Source organism: Panthera tigris, chromosome D1 (genome assembly GCF_018350195.1).
Source record: "Panthera tigris isolate Pti1 chromosome D1, P.tigris_Pti1_mat1.1, whole genome shotgun sequence".
Classification (NCBI taxonomy): Eukaryota; Metazoa; Chordata; class Mammalia; order Carnivora; family Felidae; genus Panthera; species Panthera tigris.
Genome location: NC_056669.1, coordinates 103,768,101 through 103,789,484, shown reverse-complemented (window position 1 = coordinate 103,789,484; position 21,384 = coordinate 103,768,101). Strand labels below are relative to the sequence as shown.

At 39.8% G+C, this 21,384-nt stretch overlaps 1 protein-coding gene across 1 annotated transcript in view; it reads left to right on the top strand.

Moving 5' to 3' along the window:
• LOC102963138 (membrane-spanning 4-domains subfamily A member 4A-like) overlaps positions 1-21,384 on the top strand; it is a 75,051-nt gene that overhangs the window by 49,379 nt on the left and 4,288 nt on the right. Inside the window, exons 3-6 of the mRNA XM_042958558.1 lie at positions 13,338-13,497; positions 14,584-14,712; positions 16,668-16,724; positions 17,926-18,084. Of these exons, the coding sequence (XP_042814492.1) occupies positions 13,338-13,497; positions 14,584-14,712; positions 16,668-16,724; positions 17,926-18,084 (505 nt within the window). The remainder of the gene's footprint in view (positions 1-13,337; positions 13,498-14,583; positions 14,713-16,667; positions 16,725-17,925; positions 18,085-21,384) is intronic.

Genomic DNA, 21,384 nt, shown 5'->3' with positions numbered 1-21,384 from the left:
GAGGAGACTGACCCTTGCCATCAGTCTGGCATCCCAGCCTCTTTGGAAGTCATGAAACTCTCTGTCGCCTCTGGCATCTGTGATGGCACATTTTCCTAGCTTTCCTAATACCTTCCTAGCTCCCTTTTTCTATCCTCTGAGAACTTCTACTTCTGCTAATACTGGTTTTATCTTCCCTCAAAGGGTTTGGTCTTCTCTGTCTGCACCTATAACCCTGGGTGATTTCATCCTTCTGCCTGATACAGCTGCCTGCTCTCACTCCCTGGCTCCCTCCAGGTAGCCAACTCCTAACTGCCAACCCTCTTTGAAGGTCTTGACAAAGTTCAAACTATACACACTCAAAATTTTACTATTTGTACCTGTAATTTTGTCCCTGCCCTTGTCTGTTATCCTAGTGAATGGTCCTATCACTCATTCAGCTCCCTAAAACAGAATCTGAGTGTCGTTCTTTCCTGTCCTTATCTTTGTCCCACGCATCCTTCCTACCACCAAGTACGACCATTTCTACTCCCCAATCATCTTTCAAATGCATTTGCTTCTCTCCAACTTCATTAGCCCCAGTGGCGGTTCAAGTAACTATCATCTGTTCCATGTATAACTGTAGCTTTCATGAGTCTACCTCCGTGACTTCAGTATTATTTCTTCCTATTGTTTCTCTACATGGTGCCCAGGACAATATTTCTGAAAAACTCTTTTTTTTTTTTTTTTCATTTGGAGAGTGATAACTCCAGCGGATTCCAAACAAGAGTCTTTTGAATTAGACAGGACTGTATTTCAATCATACCTGCACCAATTCTATGCATCTCTCTGATGTTCAATTTCAGCTTCCGTGAAAACCAGAGTAGACATACATCTTAAGCATATGGCCTAATGCATAGTAAATATCTCATCAATTTTAAATATAGATTTAACTGCATTCGTTAACACGAAGACTTTATAAATTCTCATTACTAGAATAAATTCCAAAGTCCTGAAGGTGATGTAAAGCCCTGGGTTATCTGACTATTCTTACTGTCTGCTCCTGTTCTGCTCTTCACTGATTATGAAGCTTTTTCAGTTTCTTGACTGCCCCATGATCTCTCTTGCCCTTTGGTTTTTCTTCATTTTACTGATGGTGTTGGAAGGCCCTTCATCCCCTAACTCTGCTTCTATTCTCCTGCTCATTCATCAGGAAGTCTCTTCTGCATGTCCAGAGTTGGGTTAATTAATCCAATTCTATTAGCTCTCTTAGACTATTCTACTCTACTTTGCAGGGAACTGGTTATCCTGGATTATGGTGGCGTATTTACTTGTTTGTATGCCTGGTAGTCTGTAAGCTACCCGGGGGCAGGACTGTGTCTATCATTTTTCACCATTTAAAAAAAAATTTTAATGTTTATTTATTTTTAAGAGCAAGAGAGACAGAGCACGAATGGGAGACGGTCAGAGAGAGAGAGAGAGAGAGAGAGAGAGGGAGAGGGAGGGAGGGAGACACAGAATCCAAAGCAGGTTCCAGGCTCGGAGTTGTCAGTACAGAGCCTGACGCAGGGCTGGAACTCAGCAACCGCATGATCATGACTTGAGCCGAAGTTGGACACTTAACCGACTGAGCCACCCAGGCACCCCTTTTTTTCACCATTTTATCTTCAGTACATAGCACACTGATGACTCAAAGTAATTTTTCTTTAAGAAAATGTTTAATGAATAAGAACTGAACACCACTAGCTTTCTCCTCCATATAAAATATTGAGTTCATATTGCAAATGAGGAGTCTTATGTTCAGAGAAATAATAAGGCCATGAATAAATGGTTGGAACCGGCTTTGTCTTAGTCAAATACCAGGCTCTTTCTATGATATCGGATGCCTCTTCGATTTAGAAATGTGTCTTATTAATTGCTGTGCAATGAACTTGTTGCCATCTTACAGACATTCATCCCTAATGTTGGATTTTCATGTAAATAATATATTTAAATTGTGTATAGAATGGTAACATGCAGTTTTCTAGGGAGATGAGAACAGGTGAAAATGTGTGAAATTGTGAAGAGGAGCTTTTGAAATGAGTTTTAAATGCCATTAAATTAGTTTGTGTATGTAAAGACCTTCGAGCAGTCTGATCCACAGTCAATCATCAAGCACTGATTTCCCCTGCTATAAGATAGTAATAATACACTGTAGACTATAGACACAGTTTCACGCATGCTATTATTTTCCTATAAAAGACCGTATGAAGCAGTCACTGCTTGTTCAGCAAATTTCACAAAAGACATCCACACCCATTTTAGGGACACTGAATCAGTTAGTGCTTCCGAGAAAAAAAAAAAAAAGGAACCAGCTGTGCATCTCAGAAATACTCAGCACTGCCTTTGGGCTTCAGAAAACCTGCAGGAGAGGAATGCAGATTTGACCCGACTGAGGTGTGTAGCGGGTGCAAGCGTTGTGTGTGGACTAAAGGCACTTGCCCAGAGTCTCCGGCACTCATAAGACACGCTGTAGATATTGCGGTCTTGAAGAAAGGTAGGCACCTGCCTTCCTGGGCTCTGGGGCTGATGGTTTTCTCATCGGCTGGTTCTAGGATCCCTGGGAGCCGAATGAGAGAGGATCAGGTCACTTCTCACAGCACGAGCTGGTATCCTGGGTTGGGGTGCATGTAGTGCGCCTTCAAATGTGTGTTTGGGGGGCAGGGCTGAGGAGCATTTTTTTTGCTGCAGAGGGTGGGGGTAAGGACAGGCTCCAAAAGGCTGATGCTAGATGAGGTGGTTTCACAGTTACTTTTGACCTCTCCATCCCTGTGCTCTTAGGAAGCTGAAAGCAGTAGTTCATGCCTTTCACTAGATATTTCATGTACTCTTGACAAGGCCCCTTCTTCCTGGTCTTTATTCTCTGTCTCTGACGTCATTTTTATAATTCAGCTTCGGAAAAGCTCTGCCTCATGCAGAATTTGGTGGAGATGCTGTCAGGCAAAGGTGGGTGGCTAGTTTCACTCCAGCCCTGGGGTAGGCTGTGGCCTGACCTAGTTCCCCAACCCTGTTGGGCACCGTTTGTGAGACACCAAGCCATAAACCGAGGAAGTCCGCTAAGGAAAGAGTATTTGTAGATTCTTGACATCCCTGAGATCAGAAAGAAGCTGGAGGCAATTATGCCCAATGCACTTTCCTCAGATGAGGTCAGTGAAACCCAGAGAAGGGAAATGATTTATCCAGAGTCACACTAGTTAGTAAAAGATTCAGGACTGGAACCCAGATGTCTTGATTCCTAGTCCAGACTTTTTCCTTACCCAGGTTCCTGTTTCTACTACCCCATTATCATCCCCAACCAACTGTCCAAGTTCAGGGCTCCTTTTGGACCTCTCTTCTATTTTATACGTGTGACAAAGAAGGAGAGGTGGCCCCTTCAGACCTCCGTTGTCATGTTCCCTCCTTGGCAGTTATGACCCAGGAGAAAAATGGTGATAAATGTTAGGAAACAAGAGACGGGTGTTCGTGCTCACCCACAAGGAGATTTGGTATCAGTAGAAGAGTGGGGAGTTTGTTAGGTTTCTCCACACCTATAACAGGAACAACAACAGAAAGATGCTGTAATTGTCAATAGCCCAATGTGTGTCACAAATGATATGGTGAGACTGTGGTTTGGAATCTTCCCCAATCCGGAGGAAAAGACTACCTACCTGAAATTTCTCTGTTGTTTGGGCTTCCTTCATATTTGAATATAGGGAAATTGAATCCCCTGGGGTAAACACACTTTGTCCTTAGGGCATTTTCCTTCCCTAAGTAATTAGCACATGGATTTTTGTGGTAAGAAGATAGTAGGCAGTTATACAAAATTTATAGGCAGAGTTCTTTAGAAAGACCAGAGCATCAGCCCCGAGTAACCAGGATGTATGTTACTACAGAAAGATGGAAAGACCGTTAGAGTCATTTGAAAGCATTATTTTAATATAGTGTCTGCTCAGGGAAGCTCACAGTCTTATGAGATATAGAGGAAGAACCACCACGGATGTTAGACAAGACACGATCTACATTTCCTAAATCCTCAGTCTGAAGGTATGTCTGAGAGATCAATGCAGACGTTTATTTGCATTAAAAAGAAGTACACCAAAGTACCCATTCAGCTGGACTAAGAAGAATTATCAGTAGTTACCTTTACAATACTTTTGGCCTCTCTGATGTAAGAAGGAAATAACTGACATGTTTTCTTTTTTCCAGCTTTATTAAAAAATAATTGACATACATCACTGTATAAGTTTAAGGAGGACAGCATGATGGTTTGATTTATATATTGTGAAGTGATTACCAAAAGAGGTTCACCTCACATCCATCTTCTCATATAGATACAATAAAAAGAAAAAAGAAAAAGGAAAAAGACAATTTCTCCTTGTGATGAGGATTCTTAGAATTTACTCTCTTAACACCTTTCCTCTACTCACGTAGCCATTTTAGCTGGAAGTTTGCATCTTTTTACCACCTTCCTCCATTTCTCCCCTCCCTCACGCTTTGTCTCTGGTAACCACAATTCTGATCTCTTTCTGTGAGTTTGGGGTTTTTTGTTTTGTTTTGTTTTGTTTTGTTTTGTTTTTTTAAATAAGATTCCACACGTAAGTGAGATCATACAGAATTTGTCTCTGACATATTTCGCTTAGCATAATGTCTTCAAGGTCTATCTATTTTGTTGCAAATGGTAGGATTTCCTTTTTTTTTTTTTAAGGCTGAGTAATCCAGTGTGTGTGTGTGTGTGTGTGTGTGTGTGTGTGTGTGTGTGTGTGATGCTGCCATGAACATGAAGGTAGAGATACCTTTTCAAATTAGTGTTTTTGTTTCCTTTGGATATATTCCCAGAGGAGGAAAAGTGGAATTGCTGGATGATATGGTCATTCTATTTTTTAATATTTTGAGGATCCTCCATACTGTTTTCCATAGTGGCTGCACCAATTTACATTCCACCAGCAGTGCACAAGGGTTTCTTTTTCTCCACATCCACACCAGCTTTGTTCTCATGTCTTTTCGATGATGGCCATCTAACGAGTGTCAGGTGATATCTCATTGTGATTTCAATTTACCTTTCCCTAATGACTAGTGATGTTGAGCATCTTTGCATGTACCTATTGGCCTTTTGTGTCCTTTCTTTGGAGAAATGCCTTTGCAGATCCTTTGCCCATTTTTTAACTGGGTTATTTTTTTTTTTCAATCGAATTGTATGAGTTCTTTACGTATTTTGGACATTAACCCCGTATCAGATATATTGGTTTGCAAATATTTTTCCCCATTCTATAGGTTGTCTTTTCACATTGTTGATGATTTCTTTTGATATGTAGAAGCTTTTGGTTTAGTGTAGTCCCACTTGTTCATTGTTGTGCTGCTTGTGCCCTAGATGTCATATCAAAAAGTTCATTATCAAGACCCATGTCAAAGAGCTTTATTCCTGTGTTTCCTTTTCGAAGTTTTATGGGTTGAGGTCTTACATTGAGGTCTTTATATATTTTGAGTTAATTTTTGTGAGTGGTGTAACATATAGGTCCAGTGTAATTCTTTAACATGTAAACGTCCATTATCGCAGCACCGTTTGTTGAAGAGACTGTCCTTTCTCCATTGAGTATTCTTGGCTCCCTTGTCCAATAGTAGTTGACCATATAAGCTTGAGTTTATTTCTGGGCTCTCAATTCTGTTCTGTTGGACTGTTTGTTTTTCTGACAGATTACTATAGCTTTATAGTATAGCTTGAAATCGGAAGTGTGAAATCAGAAGTGTGATCCCTTCTGTTTTGTTCTTTGTTTCAGTTTTCCTTTGGCTAGTTAGAATTTTCTGTGATTCCATATAAATTTTAGGAGTTTTCCACTTCTGTAAAAAAAAAAAAAAATGCCATTAGCCTCGTGATAGGGAATGCACTATGGCTTTTGGTAGTGTTGCCATTTTAACAGTATTAATTTTTCCAATCCATGAATATGGAATACTTTTCCACTTATATGTGTCTTTAATTTCCTTCATCAATGTCTTGCAGTTTTCAGCATAAGGATCTTTAATCTTCTTAGTTAAATTTATTCATAAGTATTTTGTTGTTTTTGATGCTATTGTCTTTTTTGTCACATTTTTATTTTAAGTCTAGTTAGTTAGATGCTATTGTAAATGTGATCAATTTTTTCATTTCTTCTTCATAAATTCCATGGTTGGTTTATAGAAACAGTACTGATTTCTGTATATATTAGTTTTGTATCCTGCAACTATATAAATTCATTGATTATATCTAATGATTTTTTGGTTGAATCTTTAAGATTTCCTATATATAAAATCATGTCATCTGCAAATAGGGGCAATTTGACTCCTTCCTTTCCAATTCTGGTATCTTGTATTTCTGTTTCTTTCCTGATTGCTCCAGCTAGAACCTCTAGTACCATGTTGAATAAAAGTGGTGAAAATGGGCAACTTTGTCTTGTCCCTGATCTTAAAAGAAAAGCCTTCAACCTTTCATCTTTGAATATGTTGTTAGCTATAGACTTGTTACATATGGCCTTTATTAGGTTGAGATATGTTCCTTCTATGCCTATTATGTTAACAGTTTTTATCGTGAATGGATGTTGAATTTTGTCAAATGTTGTTTCTGTATCTTATTGAGATGAACGTGATTCTTTTCCTTCATTCTGTTACTATGATGTATCACTGATTGATTTGCATCTGTTGAACCATCCTTGCATCTCAAGAATAAATTCCACTCGATCATGGTGAATAATGCTTTTCAATGCTTTCAATGCTGAATGCGGTTTCCTCGTATTTTAATGAGAAATTGTGGATCATTCAGGGATATTGGTCCCTGGTTTCTTCACTGGTAGTGTCTTTTTCTGGTTTGGGGATCAGACTAATGCTGGCCTCATAAAATGAAGTTGGGAGGTTTCCCCCTTTTTGATTTTTTGACAGAGTTTGAGGAGAATTGGTGTTAATTGAATTTTTGGTAAAATTTACCAGAGAAGCCATTTGGCGCTGGGCTTTTCTTTGTCGGAGATTTTTTTTTTTATTAGTGATTGTATTTCCTTACTAGTAGCTGGTCTATTCAGATTTTCTATTTCTTCCTGATTCAGTCTTGGTAAGTTGTAGGTTTCCAAGAATTTTATCATGTCTTCTAGGTTGTTCAGTTTGTCGGTGTAGAAGCCTCTTATGATCCTTTGAATTTCTGCAGTATCAGTTATAATGTCTCCTTTTTCATTCATAATTTTGTTGATTTGGGTTTTTCTCTTTTTTCCTTGATTAGTCTAGCTAAGGGTTTGTCAATTTTGTTTATGTTTTCAAAGAACCAATTCTTAATTTGGTTAATCTCTTCTATTGTTTTTTAATTCTATATGTCACTTATTTCTGCGTGTGCACACACTGGGCAATTTTAATGCTCCACTAATTTATAACTCTAACTTAGCCTTTCCTTCTTGTTTGCACAGAGCCTCAAAATAAGTCTTAGTTGAGGAATTAGGGAATCCTCAGGTCTTTTCTGGGCACACATACAACATACGTATGTGCATGGCCTTCTAGATTCCCAGGGATTTATTAGGAATTTTTCAAAGATCCCTGCAAAAATATCATTCCTGTTTATTTCCTTTAATTATTTTTTTAACCAGATTTTTCTTTATTCCAACTGTATCACTGCCTCAAGAAGCTGTGAATTAAACTATTTCTGATGATTGCTTTTAACAAACACCTTGAGGCTAGGGCTTCTGTAACTGAATGAGCCTTGAGTCACTCAAGTAAAGATAAGATCTTTAAGTGGAGCTTTTCCAGATGTCTTCCAAACAGGTCAAACAGTGACAGTTCTCTGGAGATGGGGCTTTTTAAGGATTTCCAATTTTGTTCTAGCTCATCCACAGGATCTTAAGTGACTGGTTTCTATAGCTGCCATGGTTCTAAGACTTTTAATTTTCAGGGCAACACAGTTGTGAGCGGATAATGGGAAAAGGAAAAGTTAAAACATGACAAAGCTAAACAAAACAAAACAAAACAAAACAATAGAATCAATGAAACCAAGAGTTGGTTTTGTGAAAAGATCAACAAAATTGACAAACTTTTAGCTACAGTAACTAAAACAAAAAGATGAGGCAAATAACTAAAGTTATAAATGAAAGAGGACATTACTACCAATTTTATAGAAATAATAAAAGGATTGTAAGAGAGTACAATGAACAATTGGTTCCCCAAAACTCGGATAGCCTAAATGAAATGGATAAATTCCTGGAAACACACAGTCTATCTAGACTTACTCATAAAGAAACAGAAAATCTGAAGAGATCTATTACTAGAAAGAAGATTGAATGAATCATTGAAAACCTCTCAACAAAGAAAAGCCAAGGACCAGATAGCTTCACTGGTAAAATCTGCTAAACATTTAAAGAACAATTAATACCGATCCTTATCAAACTTTTCCAAAACATTCAAGAGGAGGGAACACCCTGTAAGTCAATCCACAAGGTCAGAAATATCCTGATACCAAAGCCAGATAAAGACATGACAAGAAAACTGCAGATCCCTATCCCTTATAATTATTGATACAGATATCCTCAACAAAGAACTAACCAAATTCAACAGCATATTAAAAGGATTATATACCATGACCAGGTCAGACTTACACCTAGTATGTAAGGATAGTCCAACATATAAGAATGGATCAATTAATATGCCACATTAACAAAATGATATAAATAATCACATGTGATCATCTCAATTGATGCAGAAAAAGCATTTGACAAAGTTCAGCATCCTTTCATGATAAAAAAAATTCAGAAAGCTAGAAATAGAAGGAAACTACCTCAACATAATAAAAGCCAGATATAAAAAATCCACAGCCAACATGATACTCAATGGTAAAAGAATGAAACCTTTTCCTCTAAGATCAGGAACAAGGCAAGGATGCCTGCTTTTGCCACTTTTATTCAGCATAGAAATTGAAGTCCCGGTCAGAGCAATTCGGCAAGATAAAGAAATAAAAGGCATCCAAATTGGAAAGGAAGAAGTGAAATGATCTCTCTTCACAGATGACATGTTTTTATATGTAGAAAACCCTAACAATCACACACACACACACACACACACACACACACACACACACACACACACAACTGTTAGAACTAATAAATTCAGGAAAGTTGCAGGACACAGAATCAACACACAAAAATCAACTGCATTTCTATACACTAACCATGGACAATATGAAAAGGAAGTTAGAAAAAAATTCAGTTTATTAAAGCATTGAAATAATAAAAGATTTAAGCTTAAACTTAACCAAGGAGATGAGACATGCAACACTGAAAACTATCAAATATTGCTAAAGGAAATCGAAGATAACACAAATAAATGGAAAGACATTCCATGTTCATGGACTGGAAGACTTAGTACTGCTAAGATGTAAGTATTGAATAGAACCAACGCAATACTCAGATAAAGAAAGTGTGGTTTACACATACAATGGAATATTATTCAGCCTTAAAAAGAAAACAAATTTTGACGCATGGCTGCAACATAGGTGAGACCAAGACATCTTGTTAGGTGAAACAAGCCAGTAACAAAAGAACAACGTTGCATGATTCCACTTAAATGAGATTTTTACAATAATTCAGTTCTTAGACACAGGAAGTAGAGTAATCTTTGCCAGGGGCTGGGGATAGGTGGACACAGGGAGTTTAGTAGGTACAGAGTTTCAGCTTCAAGTAGAAAGAGTTCTGGCGATGGATGGTGATAATTCTTGCACAATCCTGTGAGTGCACTTAAAGCTACTATACACTGGGGCGCCTGGGTGGCGCAGTCGGTTAAGCGTCCGACTTCAGCCAGGTCACGATCTCGCGGTCCGTGAGTTCGAGCCCCGCGTCAGGCTCTGGGCTGATGGCTCGGAGCCTGGAGCCTGTTTCCGATTCTGTGTCTCCCTCTCTCTCTGCCCCTCCCCCGTTCATGCTCTGTCTCTCTCTGTCCCAAAAATAAATAAAAAACGTTAAAAAAAAAAAAAAAGCTACTATACACTTAAAACTGGTTTAAATGGCAAATTATATCCTGTGAATATTTTACCACAAAGGAAAAATGACAGAGTTCAATATGCTAACCAAAATTTCAACCACTCTCCTTGGATAAATGCTTTTTAGATTGTCGCAAGATCTTGTTCAATGTCTAGAGTTCTGAAAAAGTTGATTTTCAACATTTTTCCAGGGGGATCTCAGTGCTTTTAGAGAAGAGTAGGTTTTCAGATGTCCTCAATGGGAAATTCTGGAGGCAATTGTCCCTCTACCATATTTTTGCTTTCTGTTGGTCTTGTTTATATTTGTTTATTTTATCTCCCTTCTTGCCTTTTTAGCTGATTAGAGCACATTTATCTTTTATCATTCACTTTTGTCATAATATTTTCCATTCTTTATTGAAAAAATTACACAACCCACTTCTTATCTTTATTGGTAACTCTTGATTTTTTTACCCTTACTTGAAATCTAAAGTTACTATCTTCACCCATCACCCAAATAAAACAAGGATGTTAGAAGACCAATTGTCATCATGCCAGTCCCAAGTTTTGATTTTTTGGGGGGTCCAGTATTTTATATTTTGTCCTTTGTTTAACCTAATGAGTTAGGTATTGTAGTTCTTATTTTTGTACAAACAATGTGTGTCCATGCATGTTTACCAGTTTCTTTGTTAACCATTCCTTCTCGTATCGTGCAACATCCTTGTAATTCTGTACCTCTAATCTTTCACATCTCTTCTATTATGGCCATTTCCTTGTCTCTGTGGCTCCTGGGTCATTTTTCCAGATTTATCTTCTAGTTCACTTCTTCTGTTTTCAGTGGTCCATTGCTGTGTAACACATTTACCAAGTTGGTTTTGTTTTGTTTTGTTTTGTTTAACATCAACATTGTTTTCTTCCCATTTGAATTTGTCACATCACTTTTGCACTTTATCTGTGCTTTCTCATTTTTGTGACTCTGTTCTTATTTGACTATTTCATCCATAGTTATTACATCTTCTGTATCCGACTATCATAATATCTGAGGCACTTGGTGTTTCTCCTCAGCAAAATCTCTTGGTCTTTGTGCACTTGGCGGGTCTTTGATTCTGATGATACACTCAGATGAATCTAATCTGTAGGATTTCTTGGAGATTTCCATCAAGAATACTTGCTTCCTTCTTTGAGGACTCCTGTATAAGAATTATTCAGACACCGATGGCTGTCTACAAAAGTGGCCTTTTGATGTGTTTTCTCTGGTGTTCCCAACTTTGACTTCTCAGCACTATGCTTGCCCAGGGAAGCTGCAGCTGTCCGCAGGTGGCATTCATTCTCAGGATGCTAAACAAGAGTGTGTGTTTTATACCTCAGCGGGCTTCTTGTCTTTGAGAAGTGTACTCTGAAATCCGAGGCGTGGTGTCTTCCTGCTTTGATATTCTTTCTGCATTTGCCCCAAACTCATCCTCGTGCAACCTTCACTGTTTTTGACAATTACTTCGTCTGAGTTATGATCATTTTAGTTGTGTCCCAGTTTCAAAATGGAGTTCTGATTTTCTTTCTCTGTAGTACTTTTGGAAATCTTCTAGAACAGAAGAAGAAACAATGACTTTTGGGTTATATCCTCTGTTTTATTCTCCTTCATATTACGTATTCCTTATGAGTTAATTAATTATTTGTTTCTGTCATCTTATTTTTAAGGTTTTTACTTTGCTTACTATTTTCTGATTTACTCTTTTGTATTGTTCATTTTACTGCTTTCCAGACTTTGAACATATGTCACTAAAACTAACTTAATGTTTTAAGTGATTAATCTTTATTTTCATTTGGACTTTTTTTCCCCTGTTTCTGAAATGAACTCGTTTGTTTTTCTTATTTCCACCAGGTTTTTTGCTAGATCACTAATAATGTATTTCCTTTGGCCTAGCATGTGTAAATAAGGTTAATAATGCTTTCCAGAGAAAATGTTCACTCTTTGACTTTGTGCTACAAATGAAAGAGCACACATGTCCAAACTTGAGACTTTTATGGAGCTTCAGGGAAGCATAAATGGTATCAAAATTGATGGTGGCTTTGCAAAGACTTAAGTTTCACTTCCCTCAAAATTTATGGATGTGAGCCATGCGACATCTGAATACGGATGCAAATGAATAAAGTATTCAGGTGGTTTAAATGTATTGCCACATAATCTGACTGGGATTACTTTATTGAGGAGAGGAAGCAGCATAAGAGTGTTATGTTTGTGCTCTGAGTCTCAGAAAAATAATTTTATGTGCCCTTGCTATGCATTAGCAAATCAGGATTTAAAACATTTTAATGGGGGCAAGAGATTTAAATTCTCAGTGCCAAGGCTGTGATTTGGGATTGTAAATTCTCTCCGCAAAGTCCAGAGTTTATAAAGTAGGATCCAAGATTAAATAAATCATATTTAGTAAAGATGAACCTGGAGAAAGTTTCCAGCTCAGAGAACGTAACTGTGCTCTGAGTCAAAAAAGGAGATTTTACAATACACAGGAACACAGTTTATTCCTATCATAAAATTTACCTTTTGAAGGAGAAATGGCTGACATCAAGGGGATATACAATAACAGGGACAGAGATAATAAGTGCGGACTCCATGTATTTGAGGGGCCCGCGTATTCACTTCAGTTCTCTCTGGATTTCCCTCTCTTCAGTGCTTTCTGGTATCTTGATGACACATGGCATTTCTCTCTCTCTTCTCTCTCTCTCTCTCTCTCTCTCTCTCTCTCTCTCTCTCTCTCTCTGTTTCTGTCCTTAAGGTGCTTCTTGTTCCTCTTTCCTGGCTGGCTCTTGCAAGAGCTACATTTTGCAAGGACGCCTGGGTGACATAGTTGGTTAAGCATCCGATTTTTGGCTCAGGTCATGATCTTGTGGTTCATGAGTTCAAGCCCTGCGCTGGGCTCTGTGCTGGCAGCTCAGAGCCTGGAGCCTGCTTCAGATTCTGTGTCTCCCTCTCCCTCTGCCTCTGCCCCCTTTGCAGTGTGTCTCTGCCTCTGTCTCTCTCTCTCTCAAAGATAAATAAGCATTTGGAGTACCTGGGTGGCTCAGTCGGTTAAGCGTCCCACTTCAGCTCAGGTCATGATCTAACAGATCGTGAGTTTGAGCCCCACTTTGGGCTCTCCCTGTCAGCGCAGGGCCCGCTTTGGATCCTCTGTCCTCCTCTCTTTCTGCCCTTCCCCCACTTGAGTTTTCTCTCTCTCTCTCTCTCTCAAAAATAAATGTAAAAAACATTAAAAAAAAAGTCCTTTGTAAAATAAATAAATAAGCATTAAAAAAAAAAGAACAACATTTTGTAAAGATGTTCTAATAGCTGTATAATGCAGGAAGGGAATGTAGACCCCAGGTTATCCTGTCATTTCCAGGACCTCATCCTAAATTACATTTCTTACCGCAGCCCCTTTTCTGCCGCCATGGCAACCATGCAAGGAATGGAAGGGACCATATCAGAGGCTGGTCCTGGTGGGTACCAGCTGGAGCAACCCCCTGTTATCCAGTCACATCTGTGGAAAAGGATGCCAGAGAAGTTTTTGAAGGGGGAGCCCAAAGTCCTTGGGGTAAGTCAGTTACAGATCTGGGAGAGGCCAGTCGGGTTGTAAACTCATAGCCGATGAGTTTTAATGCCAAATATTCTGTCCCATTAGCCTCACAATACATCAGCCAGCCCTAGGGGCCTGGGTATATGGTGTTCAGGCCCTATCACTCAAAAATGATATGATATTCTGTTATATCTTGCTTCTAATTTAGTTGTATTTAGAATATAGTGGCTTGGGATGGATTCTAGGGTGGTGCGTCATCTGTGATAACTTTAGCTTCAGCGGAGAGAGGCAGCAAAAAAAAAAAAAAGGCCACATGTCCGCCAGCTGGTGTCCACCCAGCACGTCTTCCTGATAGGTGATTGCCCCACATTGTTACTATCTCTGGGGAATTTTCTTAACCTGCTCCTCAGAGGATGAAAATTCTTCAGCTCCCTCTGCATTTCTGTCTGGAGTCTGGGGGCGGGGCGGTGTGCCTAAAAGAAATGGAGAGTTTAAGGAAAGACAGGTTAGTGCAGGTGGAAGGACAGTGAGTACAGGGGTTTATCTCTAGCCCCAGCTTTAAACCAAGGGGACAGAGTCATCACAACACACTTTGGATCCTTTTTATGCCGTGGGATGACTGTACTCCAGCACTTTGATTTTTAGAGCCCTGGACTCAGTCGTGTCCTTAGGCCCTAGACACCGAGAAAGTATCACGTTGCACTTCTCTTTTTCTTCTCCTGTACACTCCTTCCTTCACATTATTTTCCCTTGCTCGAATAATTTTTAATTGTTTCCTGATTCCTGGGTCACTGCCGTCTGAGAGTGTAGTACGTAAAGGAGATCAACAGCTATGGTGGACTAGCAGCCCCGGGGGTCAGTAAAGCACCTCTGGGTAGGTCCTGGTACATTCTTTTTACCTTGAAAATGACCGAGGCAACTGGGATAGACATCCCCAGAAACTACTTGAGTGAATTAACATATCCGTAGTTTTTTATAGGAAAGCAAAGTGACAGGGAAATATCATGACCGTCTGACTGTTTCAGAAGACGGAGAAGAGGGGTGACCTAGTGGTTGGAAAGGGAGTGGTAGCTAATCAGTTTTTACTTGCTTCATCATTTCTAGGTCGTGCAGATCCTGATTGCCATGACGAACCTCAGCCTGCAAATAATAAAGATGAGCGCCATATTGCCACTTTCTGACACACATTCTGTTTCAGGGCTGGACGTGTACATAATTGGGAGGCCAGTGATGGTGAGTAGAGTACCTTTTGATATAGTTGGAGACAGCATAACATAGTTGCTAACATCCTGAGCTTTGGAATTATATCCTAACCCTATTTTGTAGTTCTCTAACTTTGAAAAAGATATCTAATCTTCTTTTGACTGCATTTTCTCATATTTCGGGTAGGAATACTAACATAAGACTCGTAGAGCCAGGCAGATTAAATATTTAATATGTATCAGGATATCACAGCAGCATGTAGCAAAAGACCCAAACCAGAATAGATTAAACACTGAAAGCACTGATTATTTCACAACAAGAAACCCAGTAGACTTTGGTGGGTTTTTGGAACACTGTTAAGTTTTACTCATCTGTATTGTTCACATTCCTTGTTAAGTTTTTTTCTCTCAGAAACTTCATATATTTTTGCTATGCTAAATGAGGTTCTCTTATTAAATTTTATCTTTAAACACACAAATACATGCATATTTGTGTATAATTTCTGTTTATAATGTTCTTCCCATGTGCCTTAACGAATTTTCCTAGCATTTATAGTTGTTTTTAATTGATACTCTTGGAGGTCTGCAGTATAACATATTCATATTTAACTAACAGTAATTGTAAACATTCTCCTCAAATATCTCTCTTATGTAGTTATTTTGGTTAATATACTAAGGAGAGTAATACATAACCATCTACATCGTTATCTTGATTTTGACTCTCATAGAGATGGCCCTAGTGTTTCCCTGTTAGCATGATAAAGACGTCTAATATTAGAGACAAATGTTCCATCATGTTACAGCAAATGAAGCTCTTCATGTTTTATAAATAATGGTTAAGTCAATAAGAATGTTGAATGATATAAAATGTCTTCACGTTGTAAACATAAATAACAATTAGCATGTGAATTTTCTCCTCAAATCTGTGTTTGTAAATTGTAATAATATGCAATATTAAAAAATCTGGACATTTGAAAGAATACCCCACATAGTCATGATGCATCTCATATAATATGATGGATGATTCTCCCTGCTTTTTTTTTTTTTCCAGAAGTGACTTAGTTTACCCTAACCATTTCCATGTCTTGGTACTGAGAAATGTTTGAAGAAATCTACCAAACTGTTTCATTAGATCAGTCTTTTTTCTGGTATTAAGATACAATTTTTTGGAGCACCTAGGTGGCTCAGTCGGTTAAGCCTGTGACTTTGGCTCAGGTCATGATCTCACGGTCGTGAGTTCAAGCCCCGCGTTGGGCTCTGTGCTGACAGCTCAGAGCCTGGAGCCTGCTTCAGATTCTGTGTCTCCCTCTCTCTCTGCCCCTCCCCTGCTCTCTCCCTCTCTCTCTCTCTCTCTCTCAAAAATAAATAAACATTAAAAAAAAAAAAACGTTTAAGATACAATTTTTGAAACTCCTGAAATCAAATTTGGAAAGCAAACCCAGAAATTCAACAGTCAAATAGTTTAAGACAGCAGGTCTAATCAACTTGATTCCAGCTGTTTTAGCTATGTGGAAAATAATTACCCGAATGATGGAGCCCCACGGAATAATATAATCAACATCTAATATGTAATTGAAAAACTTTCTTTGCTACTATTTTATTTACAACTTTTAATAGTCATATTTTAAGACAGAAACTTTAGTTTCTCTTCTTTTATAATATTTCATTAAGTTCTGGTACCATATTAGGGTTCCTTCATGTCAGGAATTTAGAAACTTTCACTATGTTTCAAGGCCCTCAGTTTAAATACCATTGCAGAGACACTTTTTTTGAAAGCCTTGATAAACTCTCCGGTGAATCCATCTGGTAAAATTTCTCTGTTGTTTCTGGGAAAAGAGGAGACTTATTTGCAATCTCTGGTGTTTCTTCCAATATAATTGGTCTGTTTAACATATTTATCCCAGTTAGGGGTAAGTGTTAGTAAGTTGGGATTTCAAATTTTTGTTTAAAGGTTTTTTAACTGCATTTTTTTTCTCTTGTTACTAGTTTATTATTTCAGGGTCCTTGTCAGTTGTAGCAGGAATTAGAACTACAAAAGGTCTGGTGAGTAATATTTCCTTTCTTCATTTGTTTGTGTGTGTGTTTTTGTTCCAAAAGAGGGATTAACCAAGTATGTATTCTGCCCGAGTAGAAAATAGAGTTTGTTTGTTTTTTAAAAATCAAGAGAGATTATAAGTTTTACATAGCTGCATTGGTCTTCCAGAAATTATAATAAAAAAATGGCTGATCATAAAATTTCTGATATGGGAAGGCAGTTGCTGAGAAACTCTTTATGAAAATAAAGAGAATTCCTAAAAAGGAATGTCAAAATGGGACCCGTCAAACAGAGCCTGCACCTTGAGACTCAGCCCATAACAGTGGCACCACGTGCTGGTGTGGCAAAATATTTATTGACTTATTGATTAAAATGTGTATTCTGACTGTGTACAGAGAGGATTTTCTTTTGGTTGGTAGGGGAAGGAATTCACGTTAAGTCTGTTCAGTAAGGAAAAACAAATTTCAAACATAACTCTCATGCCAATATGCCTTTCACAAAGCCAGTAAAAGGCAAAGGCCTAGATCTCAACCAATGTTTTTGCTGGCTAGAGACCATATTTGAGTTTCTTTGCTCAAAGGATAAAGATCAGACGATGGAGCATGATCTGTATGGTTTTTCCAAATCTGACCTCGGTCTGTCTCCCTAGCATCTTGTCCAGCTGTAACTGTTAAAATCTCCCTCACGCTACAGCCACATTAAGCCTCTCATGCTTTCTTGGAGAAGTTTGGTTGTTCTAAGAAGCTTCCACAACTTCACCAAGAGAAGAGAATGTAGAAAAAGGAATGCAGAGCAGAGGGAGGTCGTCCACAGAAAGCGCAGAGGCGTCAGAGGCAAGCAGCATCTGGAAAAGAATGTGCAGCCAGGCACCTGACCTAGACGGCCGTGGGAGTTGGGCGCAGACAGATCTGTCCAGCTGGCATGTGAAAAAGAGTTTATCTCCTGGGCCTAGGGGTTGTCTGAAGGATTCAAGCTTGGGAACAACAGAATCATATTTGTGTTTGGGCAGGAGACAACCTGAAAGGGCTTGTGTTTCAGGGAAGAAACAAGTGAGGAGACAGTCCAGTCATCAAGATAGAGAAGGGGGACCGGTGCGGGGGGGGGCGGCGGGGGTGGGGGGCGGGCAAGAAGTGATGTGTGCAACGTGGCTAATGGAAACACCACCGTGGATACTGTTGGATTGTTGACTTGATTTTCCTTTCTTTCTAGATTCAAACTAGCCTAGGATTAAACATCTTCAGTTCTGTCTTGGCCGGAGTAGGGGTCCCCTTCGCTATCTCCTCCTTGGAAGACTTACGAGCAGGTGTCTCTGCCTGCATCTTTTATCAGAGGTTGGAGAGTTGTTCCATGGCCATGGCCATTTTAATGGTGAGCACTTCCTCTCTTCCTGCGATACTGTAGGGGAAGCCAGGCACAGGAGCCCTGGCCCTGGCAAAAGTACCACACTGTATTCCCTAACTGATAAATGACTCACTTTGGGAAATTGGAAATGACTGAAGAATAGGGCCATCTTTTATTCAGAAGGCAGGCCCACATCTCATCTTTTTGTTGTTGTTGTTCCTTTCTGTTTAATTCGAAATCACCAATTCTGCAATCCACTGTAAAAAGGGAGCCCAGATGTCAATCCCTCTGTGTCCCCAGGGCTCCCTGATGGAGTTACCTGGTTCTCTAATAATAGAGTAAAATTGTCTTGAACATTATCCAATGAGTGGTGAATGACCTAGTACCCCTCCCCACCTCTCTGGATGCTCTTGAAAGATGAAGCCCTTTGAGCCTCAATATCCCACTCCTGGCAAATTCTCAATTTCCACTCTGTATTTCACTACTTGGCTGTAACACCTGCCCTCACTTAGGTATTATCGTAATGGCTCTGTTCTCCAATTTGCGGCTTCCACCAGAGTGTGCGGGTTGTGAAGCTGTGGGCCACTGGGTAAGCACGGGGAGGGGGGCGCTATTGTGGCACAGCTGTGACCAAAATGCAATAGAATCTTTATTATTAAAAAGTCTAGGGGCACCTGGGTGGCTCAATCAATTAAGCGTCCAGATCTTGATTTCTGCTCAGGTCATGATCATGCAGTTTGGGAGCTCAAGCGCGGTGTGGGGCTCCAGGCTGACCGTGCAGAGCCTGCTTGGGATATTCTCAATCTCTCTCTCTCTCTCTCTCTCTCTCTCTCTCTCTCTCTCTCTCTCTCTCTTTCTCTCTCTCTCTCTCTCCCCCCCTCTATCTCTATCTCTGTCTCTATCTCTGTCTCTGTCTCTATCCCTCTGCCTTTCTCTCTCTCTCTCTCAATAAATAAATAAACTTAAAAAAAAATTTTTTAGGTCTAGTATCCATTCTCAGGACCACTGAATTCCTTTTGTCTCTCCTGCATGAGACCTTCCGGCCTTTCACTGTGCTGCCTCATCTCTCCCTCACTGACCCTTGTCTTCACCCACACGTGGAACCTCCGCATTCTTCCGAACTTATCCCGAATGCAGATCAGTTGCACTGCCTCCTCTAGTCCTAGATATATCCTGAGTGCCATCCAGTCACACCAAAATAATCTCTTGAGTGTCTCTGCTAAACTAATTTCTACTCCTCTTAAGATTTCTAACGGCTCTTATGTAGCGCAAGTTTATTTCCTGCCGCTTCCTCAGAATCAGAGGGTTTCTTCCGAGAACTTAGATGCTTCCCCCCTAAGATCAGATGGTGAGAAGTTGACAAGGGCAAGATGAGATTCTGTGCCTTCTTGCCTCTGATGCCCCTGTTTGTATTTATATTCAAGTGTCCTCTCTCCTCCTCCTGAAGAAGAAGCCTACTTCCAGTTTCTGCAGTTCTCTCCACTTGAGGTCTACAAGGGCACAGTAGACGAGGACAAAATCTGGAATGGACCAGCTGCGCGGGGCTGGCTGCCTGGGTGTGGGACCCGCGCAGGCACAGGGGGCTTACCAGTTAGAAGAGTGATACACCTGGTTTACTGCTCTACTGTTGCCGTCGTAAAGTTCTTAATAATTTTTGAACAAGAGGCCCTATAAATAAAGTAGCTGGTTCCACCTTCTTCTCAATCACCTTCTCCTAGAGGCTGTCACGTATCCCTATTGCGTGAACACTTTTTCTGCCTGGCTTTACAGCAGAGCAAATCCATAAGGGTTCCTGGAATCTGAAGTATCTGGTCTGTTCTTACCGGGGCACCTGCACAGTCATTCCACAGACCTGTGAGCCCATATTTTATGGTGGGTCCTACAGATGGCACTCTGGGAGATGAAAGAAGGGGACCAGGCTCCAACCAGTAGGAAGCTCCTTGGAGGAAAATATAGAAATACTGGAGAGCACAGAGCTCCTGGGTGGCTCAGTCGGTCAAACATCTGACTCTTTTTTTTTTTAATTTTTTTTTTAATGTTTATTTTTGAGACAGAGAGAGATGGAGCATGAAGAGGGGAGGGTCAGAGAGAGAGGGAGACACAGAATCCAAGGCAGGCTCCAGGCTCTGAGCTGTCAGCCCAGAGCCTGATGCGGGGCTTGAACTCACGGGCTGTGAGATCATGACCTGAGCCGAAGTCGGACGCCCAACCGACTGAGCCACCCAGGCGCCCCAAACATCTGACTCTTGATTTCAGCTCAGGTCATGATCTCACAGTTCGTGAGTTTGAACGCCGTGTCAGGCTCTGTTCTGACAGTGCAGAGACTGCTTGGGGGATCCTCTCTCTCTCAAAATAAATAAACATTAAAAAATGTTTTTAAAAGAAATAAACATTGGAAAGCAGCTAGAGGTTGATGAGGGCCCAAGGGCTTACTTTTGAATGTGATTGTAAGAAGAGTGAAAAAGTGAGCTCTTTGTAGGAAAGAGTAGAGCACACACTATCTGGAGTCATTAGGCAGAACAGTATGAAATTGCCAATGATCAACTCTGCTTGATCTAGAAAGACAGCGGCTTTATATGGCTCAGACTCATGTATTATATATATTTTAGCTACTTTTTGTTGGAAGTCCAGCCTGACTCTTTTTTTGAATATAAAGTTTTATTGGAACATAGCCACATCCATTTGATTGCATATTATCTATGGCTGCTTTTGTACTATAACAGGAGAATTGAGTATTTGTGACAGAGACCTTATGGGCTGTAAAACCTAAAATATGTGTTAGCTGGCCCCTTGTAGAAAGTTTGTCAATTCCTGGTCTACCCTACCAGATTGTAGCATCCTCGAGGTTAGGGAAATCGTCTATTTATTTGCTGTTCTGTCTTCTGTGCCTATGACAATTCCTGAAACATAGAGGCTACAATATGTTGAAGAGATGAGTAAATAGATAAGGAAATGACAAATGCAAATATTCTCAAGGCTCAGCTGCGTCTGTGTCACACTGTGTCACTGTGTCTGGACTCTTGGGTCTATTGACTTTTCCACAAGAAGATAGGTACGATCCCTATCCATGGAGAGAAAAAGAATATTTAGAGCAAAGAATTCCAGGCATCCAATTCAGATTTTTAGGGTAGTAAGAGGACTACCTAGTGTTTCTCAAATCTGACCATATGTATTGGCTGAAGATAAGCCCAAAGCCAGTTCTCTGGGGAGATGGGTCACAGACTGACTAACTGGGTGTTCATTGTTAGGTTAGTTTCTTCTTGTCGCTGTAACAAACTACTGCCAATTTAGTGACCTGAGACAACATAAATTTACCATCATACAATT